Source organism: Thamnophis elegans, chromosome 2, assembly GCF_009769535.1.
Source record: "Thamnophis elegans isolate rThaEle1 chromosome 2, rThaEle1.pri, whole genome shotgun sequence".
In the NCBI taxonomy this organism is placed as follows: Eukaryota; Metazoa; Chordata; class Lepidosauria; order Squamata; family Colubridae; genus Thamnophis; species Thamnophis elegans.
Genome location: NC_045542.1, coordinates 12,378,281 through 12,388,469, shown reverse-complemented (window position 1 = coordinate 12,388,469; position 10,189 = coordinate 12,378,281). Strand labels below are relative to the sequence as shown.

The window sequence follows — 10,189 nt, the reverse complement described above, 5'->3', positions numbered from 1 at the left end:
GTAATAACCAGCACCTTGAAGCAGGTTCGGAGACCGATGAGAAGCCAGTGCAGCTCGCGGAGGATAGGTGTAACATGGGTGTATCTAGGTACACCCGATATCGCTCGCGCGGCCGCATTCTGGACCAACTGTAGTCTCCGAACACTCTTCAGGGACAGCCCCATGTAGAGCGCATTGCAGTAATCAAGCCTAGAGGTGACGAGGGCATGAGTGACCATTTGAAGTGCCTCCCGGTCCAGGTAGGGCCGCAACTGGTGCACCAGGCGAACCTGGGCAAAAGCCCCCCTGGTCACAGCCGACAGGTGGTGTTCTAATGTCAGCTGCGAGTCCAGGAGGACACCCAAGTTGCAGACCCTCTCTGAGGGGTGTAGAGTTTCACCCCCCCAGGCTGAGAGATGGAATATCTGGACCGTCCTTGGGGGGCAACATCAATAGCCACTCAGTGTTGTCTGGATTGAGTGCCAGCTTGTTTACTCCCAGGCTCCCTGACAGCTTCCAGGCACTGGCACATCACTTCTACCGCTTCGCTGAGTTGGCACGGGGCAGACAGATACAACTGGGTATCGTCTGCATATTGGTGGTATTTGATCCCGTGCCGGCGAATGATCTCACCCAGCGGCTTCATGTAGATGTTAAATAGGAGAGGGGACAGGACCGAGCCCTGAGGCACCCCATACTTTAGGGGCCTAGGGGTCGACCTCTGTCCTCCAACCAACACCGACTGCGACCTATCCGAGAGGTAAGAGGAGAACCACCGTAGAACGGTGCCTCCCACTCCCACCTCCCCCAGTCACAGAAGGATACCATGGTCGATGGTATTGAAGGCTGCTGAGAGGTCAAGAAGCACCAGGATAGAGGAATGTCCTCTATCCCTGGTCCGCCAGAGATCATCGGTCAGCGTGACCAAAGCAGTTTCGGTGGAGTAACCAGGCCTGAAACCCGACTGAAAGGGATCTAGATAATCTGCTTCATCCAAGGTCCGTCGGAGTTGAAAGGCCACCACCTTCTCAACAACCTTCCCTACAAAAGGGAGGTTGCAGACTGGACGGTAATTTTTAAGGATAGCTGGGTCCAGAGAAGGCTGGGTCCAGAGAAGAGTTTGCAAACACAAGTACACAAAATGATAATCCCCAAGATGATTCTTTAAATGGCAATCCAGAGTCAAGAATGCTGAAATTTGTGATAAATTTGTTTTAGGTTATGCAAAATGTCTCAATTTCAACCATTTTGCATGCAAAATGCCTTTTCAGTGCAACCTACATATTTGAATGAAAAACACTTCTAATCATTTTGTAACATCCTTGTTACAAAATCTTTTCAAAACATGACTTTTTCTGAAACAGGATATAAAAACCAATTAATGTGCGTCATTTGCCAGTTTACATTTGCATGCACATTTATGTCAACATTTTAATGTTTTTAATGTTAATTTTAACTCCTTTGGAAATTCTATTGAATATCTAATAAATACTGTACATATAAATAAAGCCAATGGCATTAAACTGCTAAAGCAAAAGCCTGCCTAGGTCACTTAAGATTTAGGATGTTACTGAATTCAGTGGCACAGCAGAGAGCAACCTCCTTTAATTTCTGTTGAAAAGTAGGATTTTCTATTTGTTAGATCAGTATGAGATTATAGTTCACTGAACTCTGGTTAAAGCAATTATAATATTTTACCTTAATAATCCTGATAAGCATCCCAAAATTTGTTTATAATCACTGTTGTGCCGATGAGCTGCTTCTGTGATAAGTAGCTTTCCTAGGACTAATTGCAAAAAATGGACTATGACCTTGCTGCTCCTGATTCTGATGGCATTTGGGGAGAGCAAAAATGTCATCCCCCCCCTCATTTTACAAAATAAAGCCTCCTAACCCGCCAAAGGTCATCACCCCTCCCTCAATCCCTTTCCCCAGCCAGTCTAGGCCTGGGAAACTTTCCTTTAGGAAAGGAATGGAGCCTTTTGAACAATCCTATCCTTCTAGGGCCAGAGGTTACCATGGCAGCATCTTATTTCTCTCCCACCCACCCACCCCCTTTTTTTTTGCCTTGCCTCAGCTGTCATGGTGGCTTTCCGTTGCCGTGGTAACCAAGGGGCAAATAAGGATCAGGCGAAGGGGGCGAGGAGGTCGTGGGCTGGCTGCCACGAAGGCAAGATCTACCCCCCCCCTCGCAAGGTGGGCGGAGGGGGCGGCGATGTTTGGCTGGAGTAGCGGAGGAATGGACATCTCCCCCCCCCCCCACCCGCGCCTATCTCACTTCTGGGTCCTAACTTTTTCCAGCCCAGCTTTCTCCAAACAGGTGTCCTCATGGCATCTGGGAATGGTGGGAATGTTAGTCCTAACACTGCTGAAAGGAGCCCCGTCCCCTTCCGCATTTGCAAGAGCCTTGCGGACTTCCTCGTCTAGAGGTAGAGCCTAGATGTCCCGGAATCTCTCCTCCCGCAGTTGGCATCCAACAGGCCGAGAAGCTCGGGTTTCGCAAGGATCCTCTCTCACTCCATCTTCAACCCAGGAAGTTCTGGCGCCGTCTCCAGCCCGCCGGTCCAGAGCGGTCAGCCCAGCCTGGGATTCTCGGCTCTCCGTAACCCGCGCTTTAGGAAAGAATCCCAGGCGTCCTGGCTTCAATAGATCTCCTGCCTCGGCCTGAGCAGAGAGAGCCAGATTCCAGAGATCCAGGCCCCCTCAATTTCTCTCGCCTCGCTCCGGCAGGGATCGGGTTCACGCCAGTCTTCCACGGGCTTCGGACCGGACCCTGGACTCTGCCTGGAGCGCTTCTACCCGCGGACACCACCGTGCAGCCCCCAGGCAGAGAGGAGACGGAACGAGGCGCCCGGGCCGCTGCCAGCTCCGCCTTCTCTCCATGTGACAGGCGCCGTCACCGCTGCATCCCCGGCGCTGCAACCAGCGGCCTGCACGGCTCGTCAGAGGCAGGAAGAAGAGCGGATCCGCCCCCTCTCCCCCTCCCCGCACCTTCCCCCCCATTCACCCTCCCCAGCACATCCCAGCGAGCACCCACGCCGAGTGTGGCAAGGCGGTCCGGCGACGTCAAGGTCTTGCGGGGGACACTCGTCGCCTCCCCACGCGAGAGAGCCCGCCTCGCCGAGCCCTCCCGACGGCGATCCATCCCAGCGGAGAGAGCCTCAACTTGAGACCGGTCGGCAACCTCAAGTGGGACCAGCAGAGGTGGTGGGAAAGAGCAACAGGGCCAGCGGTCGAACTGAGAAGAAAAGTGGGAACTAGGGGACCGAGGCAGGTCGTTCTCGCCTGGGAAACAGCAAGCGGACTGGCAAGCTACTCACCCCCCCGGCGGCAGAGCTGGGCCCCCCTACCCAGCCCATGGAGCCGCCGGGATCTGGGTTGGGGGGCGCCGCCATGCTCACTGGTGAGTAGTAGACGATGGAGGGAGAAGGAGAGACCCCCGTTCCACGCCTCTTCTCTAACTCTAAGACCTTAGAGATCCAGAAGGTAACGATCCCTCCTCCCAGTTGACAGCTGGTTTTGGGTTAGACAGCTTGGGAAAAGATGGGCATTTGGGGCAAGTGATCCCACCTCCCACACCTATGATTGGAAAGTGACAGAAAGAAGGCACACATCATTACCTGTCCCTCTACCAATCTTGAGTCTGAAGTCATTTTCAGATTATTGTGAACCCATCCTTCTTAAAATCTGGGTAAAAAAGAGAGAGAGAGGATTGATGTGCAAACAGGGTGAAACTGTGTGTGTTTATTTGTGGGTCCCCTTTGCTGGGCATTTGAGATGGGGACTCCTGGCAGCCAAAGAGGCGATTTATGTCACCTATGCTTCATTACCTTACAATAATTTTGTTTTCACTTGGAAAGGAGAGATGGGGTACCATATCTCTCCTGTTCATGGCACTTTCATCCCATTGATTTCCTACAAAAACATCTTGAGTCTTACCACTAGCTATTTTTATGATCTCCTGTTCAAGTGTTACCTGTTATGTGTTTGTTTGTGTGTGTGTGTGTGTATGCACACAAACAAGACATGTTTGGAGCAAGACATCAAACATAAAATACAATAAAATCCCATGAAGCATAGATTACCAAAATGTTCTTACCATCAAACCCATGTCAGTTACATGTCAAAAATAATTCTGGGCTTTTCCTCTCTTCTAAGTATTTACTTGTTCCTCCATCTCTTCTGATAAGGCCTGTAGTCTTTCCCAGCTTTCCCTACAGCCTTCACTACATTTACTGCTGGATTACAGCATTTGATGAGATTTTTAGGAAATCCAGCCCTAAAATCCTTTCTTTAGGCCAAATCCAGATAGGCATTTACAAGTGGAGACGAGGAAACAGGAGGAGAGGAATGAGTGGGTGAAAAAGCCTTTACTCTGTGTGACTCTTCTCTCAGACCTGCTGTAACATACTTTTCCTCCAAAATCAGGAACATCAAACTGGGTATTTTGTGTGCTTCTTGGGAAAATGAAAGAGGTGAACACAAGTTAATTCTTTTTTTAAAAAAAAATATGGATGGCTAGAAGGTCTCTCACCACGACAGTGCATAGAAATCACATGCATACATATGACAGAAGAAGTAGACTACAGTAGCTCAGAATGGAATGGTGTTTATCTCTGTTGTGGTTCAGGATTTGGGATTTGGGAAGCACCCAGGTAGATTCAACCTCCCGGAAACCTCTTGAAGCATATGTAGTATGCATTTTGTTTCCCCTGAATACCTCCAACTCTTTAGTGTACATTTGGGCTGAAGAATGTCTTCAGTTGCAATGTTGACCTCTGTGATTCCATTTTAGAAATTAAGGATTGCTGCTTGAGGCGTTGAGGTATGGTAGCATGAATTACAATGATTTAAAATCTAGCTGATATATATGCAAATACAATTAAACAGCCACTTACATGTTTCTGTTAAGCATCTGTTTCTTACAATGTACCTGTGGGTATGTCCTTTGTATATATTCCCTGAATACAGTCTTCTGTTTTCTTTCACACTGTCTTGTTTTACAGCACATTTCCCTTGGTTATGTGTGAATGAGACACAGTGTAGGACACAAGCATTCGGATGTACTGTATGATCAACTCATTCTTCATTGTACCTGATGCCTGAAATGGATAGTTATTAGCATTTAATTTTTTTAAATATCAGAATAAATAACTGACAGAATAAAAGTGATCACAGAACTAAAGACTACAGGAATTAGACAACTGCTTTTTCCTTGATTGGTTATTCCTTCTAGGCATCTATATGGAGTATCATCACTTCCTTCAAATTCCTTGAAACTTAACTCTTTCTGTAAAGCTTTGACTTTAGCCCTCATTGCATAAATTGGCACTAAGTCATCTAACTTAGTGATCTTTAAGCATGAATCCTTACCTCTTTTCTCCCTTGTTTTTGAAAATTTAGAATTAACTCTTTTTAACAAAAAAAATGTTGCATTCTAAAGCAAGAATATATAACCAGCAGCCCACAGGTTGTTTAAGTCCTTAATAGTCTTGGATATCCCAAGGACCTTTCCAAAACTTGCTGTTACATTAGAATAATTAATGCGAGAGAAAGGGGAAATTTTACTACAGGGAAGTGAATTTTCCTTAATTAAATATATTTTAATTTGGTTTGCGTTTATATAAAATGCAAAAAAAACCCCTGTCCTTGTTTACACCCATTTTCATGTGTTCTCACCTAGGCCCCTGACATGCTTCTCAGAGGTTCGATATGGGCCTCAACAACTCCACTATAAAAGTTGGTGGACCTTGTTATCACATTCTTTTTCTCCTTGGATGGATGAGGTCTTGTTCAGGTGACATGATGATATTTTAAGCCTTTCCAAAGGAAGAAAAATGCCAAATGCTCTTCAGGAATGACCTGGATCTAAAGTAAAGGATGATTGTGTCTTTGCGGTGTTGAATAGGACTGCTGGCTCTCCATGAATTAATTTTGCTTCAGAGCATTTGGAACAATTCCCATGGCTAATTTTGGGAGGGAGCCTGGTTTGTTTGAGTATTACTCAGGTTCCAGACATTTTGTGAGGTGAAACTGTGTTTTTAACCCATTCTCAGTTGTTTACATATGTGCATGGGTAGTACTGCAATATCTATTATAATAGCTCTTTTGAGGGGTGGAATGGTATCTACTCTGTTGTTATTCATTGTTCTATTTTAATAGTTATGTCCCAGCATAAGTTCTAGCATTATTTTTAAAGATTGGGATAATCAAGGATTATCTTTGTTGTCCTCGATGAAGTAAACTGATGAAATGATACTGCATGCATAATTGATGATTCAGCCCTCCCCCCCCCCATTATATCTGGCAAAATAAAAATCAAGGTTTTGCATGAGATGCTTGTATAATTTCCAGTGATAAAGGAACAGCATCACACAAATAATCATTTACAGCTATAGAAGTTATATTTAAAGCCTGCAAGGGAGTGACTTCATAGCCCTAGCCAGTGTTCTTTGGTCTCATTTCTGGTTATTTGAGTACTGTGTGTGCTATTATATCAATAATCTCCAATCAGTGCTCCCGGAGTTACATGTTATCCCAAAAACTCATTCAAAAACTGCTGCTGAACTGTAGGTTTGAGGCGACATAAAAGGAAATTAATAAAAGCATAGGGAGTTACTGGGTAAATTCCATGCATTTACATTTTAATTATACGAAAAGGAATATCTTTTTGGCCGTGGTTCTACTTCTTTAATTTGGCCCATGCTCACTACTTGGAGTACATTTCTCACCCAGCACTTCAGAAGTCCAATGTAGGCCATATAGACCAAAGAAAGAATCCATTCTGTTGTTTGAAAATGATGAAACACCCTCCAGGAAGGCTGAGGACTGCAGTTCTTTTAAGCCTGTGGATCCTGGACAAAAGATTAATGTTATCTTCAGCGTTTCCTCTATAAAAATCAAATGTCTTTGAGGAAAGCCATGAAGCAATAGCTCAGTGTTTCTCAACCTTGACAACTTGAAGATGTCCTGACTTCAACTCCCAGAATTCCCCAGCCAGCATTTGCTGGCTGGGGAATTCTGGGAGTTGAAGTCCAGACATCTTCAAGTTGCCAAGGTTGAGAAACACTGCAATAGCTTTAATTTTATCTCTTCAGCATGGCTGTGTGAGCGTACCTGTTTGATTGATTGGGGAGATTAGAATAACTGGTTGCTTTGCAACGAACCCCATCCTCATCCCCATTTCCTTGCATGTAGAAAGCAAGTATGCCAAAGAATGATTCAGCCCAATCTTTTCCTCGATACTATTTTTTCTCTCTCTGAATGAAAGAAACCCACACTTTCTAGTCCACCTCAACCATAGCACTTATTACTGGATTCTTCTAATTTGCAAATGTTACCTATCAAGGATTGTGCCCTTCAACGATCCATATCCCTGAATTGGCTGTCCTTTTGCTCTTCCTTTCCCCCGCTTTAGTCATGGATCCTTCAGTCACTCTGTGGCAGTTTCTTCTGCAATTGCTGGAACAGCAGAGCAATGGGCATCTGATTGCATGGACATCCAATGATGGGGAGTTCAAGCTGGTGGATGCAGAAGAGGTTGCACGACTCTGGGGCCTGCGGAAGAACAAGACCAACATGAATTATGACAAGCTGAGCCGGGCCCTGCGTTACTACTATGACAAAGTGAGAGACCACTTTGTAAATTCAAGATGAATCTGCCAGTTCCTGCTTTGCTTTCCATTTCAGCCCAGGCTTAATTAAGGAGAGCACAGTGGAAACCTAAAAGAATATTTGGGTAGATGAACTTTTCTTAAAGATCAATAGGGAAGGAGTAAATGATGGAGCTTTGTTTTGAGACTCTCTGCAAGAATTAAATGCTAAATGTCTATGTTTGTCTTCTGAGACTCCCAAGTTTCCTTTTTCTCTCCCCCCGCTCCATTGCAGTTCTTATGCCTGCAAAGATAAGCTTGAATTTATATGAAATCTCTGAAAATTGTTTGTATCTCAATAAGAAAAGAGTAATTATTTGTAGGAAAACAAAGTAAATTTAGAAACATCTAGCAACTGATGTTTTGTTATATGCACCCCACTTTCCAGAACAGAGTGACCTGATTATATACATACATACATACATACATATATACATATATATAAAGTTTTTATATTTATATTTAAAGTTTTTATATTTATATTTAAAGTTTTTATATTTATATTTAAAGTTATATATATATATATATATATATATATATATATATATATATATATATATATATATATATATATATATATATATATATATATATATATATATATAGTAGATTTAGAAACATCTAGCAACTGATGTTTTGTTATATGCACCCTACTTTCCAGAAAAGAGTGACCTGATTTTTCTCCCCCTGGAAGAAAGCTCATTGAAGTTTATATATATATATAGCCAAAACACGTTCTCTCATTCTGAATGCAGGAAATAAAATACAATAGAAGTCAGAATTCAACTGAAGGTTAGGTAATGCTTCTGAATAGCAAGAGCAGCTTGACGGTGGAATTATACTAACACAGAAGGGTGGTGTTTTCTTGTATTTGTTCCAACGGATGCTAGGCTTTAGCTTGGGGTGCTAAATTAGGATTCCTGCATCAAACAGGAGCAAATCCTCCACAGCTCCTTCCAACTTTATGAATCTATGGAATATATAAAGGGAATCAAACACCATCAACATCTGCCGACCCTCAGTTTTTGCTAATCTACCAGTAGCTCCAATTGATATTGGCAGTCATAATCAAATGCTAGAAATTCACCTACACATTATTATTGTGTTAAGGTTTCAAAGCTACTCTCCTTTAACAGATACACACATGTGCACATACGTATTGTCCCAAAAGCCGAATAAAACACAGCAAATAGGTATTATATTTTTTCAAGTCAGAAAGTATCAACTGCAGTCTAGCTCATTTCAGAAGACACTGGGTTTTTAAATTCAAATATCTTTCCAGAAAAACATTATCAATAGAACCAAGGGTGGGTTCCGGCAGGCACTACTGCCAGTTCACTTGTGATGTGCGTGCATGCATGCACAGTATAATTAAAATTGCTCTGCGCATGTGCAGAACCAAAAAACAAGATGGCACCCCCTATGACGCCCCCTATGGCGCTGCCAGGGGAACCAGTTTGGGGTCGTGGCAGACCTGGGTCCCTGCCAGTTCCAGCGATCCAGGCCTCCAAACCACTATGGGTTTGACTCAACAAGTAAAAACCCACCATTGAATAGGATGTTGTCTCATGAAAAATGTAGCTGGATTACTTTGTCTCTGCTGCTCTAATTCAGCCATCCTTTCTGTCCCTTCCAGAATATCATCCGTAAAGTCAGTGGTCAGAAATTTGTCTACAAGTTTGTCTCTTACCCGGAACTTTCGAGTATGGAAGGCATGAAGGATGAGGCAGGTACCAAAAAACCTGAGCAGGTCCCAGGTGAGGCCAAAGGGGGTGAAGGAGCATTTGGTACTTCCAAAGCTCCCCGAGGAGGCGGAGGTGCCCCACGTAGCAGTCGAAATGAATACATGCGTTCCGGACTGTACTCCACTTTCACCATTCAGTCACTACAGAACCCTTCACCCGTTGGACGGCCCTCACGCCAGGAAATAGAGCTCTTGCCTGTGGTGCCTCCTCTTGCTGCTGCTCCTGAGCCAATGGCCCCCTTTTCCATGGCCCCAGAGGAGGACCTCCCACAACTACATATAAGCATTGAAGAACCAGAGGAATCCCAAGAGTCCCTGCAGGTGAGTCATGAAAAGAGATTTCTAACTTGCTGGAAGGGGAAGACTAGAGCTAGTTTCAGATTTTAAGGGGTCTTTGGATAAGATCACAGCAGATCACTCCCTGGATGGGTTTCTTTCTTTCTTTCTTTCTTTCTTTCTTTCTTTCTTTCTTTCTGTCTTTCTTTCTTTCTTTCTTTCTTTCTTTCTCTCTCTCTCTCTCTCTCTCTCTCTCTCTCTCTCTCTCTCTCTCTCTATCTATCTATCTATCTATCTATCTATCTATATATATATATATATATATATATATATATATATATATATATTTAAAGTCACAACCCCTGGTATGCCAAATATGGGAGGAAGTTCACTACTTCCATTCTCTGTCATTCGGCTCGTCACAAGAGACCATCCAGACAGAAAACCAATATTTTTACTGTTGCCTTTTTGTTACATTTGTTATATTTGTGCTGATAAATAAATAAAGGGAGACTAGTATAGATCTATTTCAAGCTGT

The 10,189-nt window shown here is 43.8% G+C and overlaps 1 protein-coding gene across 2 annotated transcripts in view; it reads left to right on the top strand.

The window, feature by feature from the left end:
• Positions 1 to 1,028: 1,028 nt before the first annotated feature.
• ELK1 (ETS transcription factor ELK1) overlaps positions 1,029 to 10,189 on the top strand; it is a 35,480-nt gene continuing 26,319 nt past the window's right edge. Inside the window, exons 1-3 of one of the 2 annotated variants that reach the window (XM_032210290.1) lie at positions 1,029 to 3,382; positions 7,397 to 7,605; positions 9,268 to 9,696. In XM_032210290.1, the coding sequence (XP_032066181.1) occupies positions 3,337 to 3,382; positions 7,397 to 7,605; positions 9,268 to 9,696 (684 nt within the window). In that variant the 5' untranslated portion in view covers positions 1,029 to 3,336. The other variant, XM_032210291.1, reaches the window with a different exon arrangement.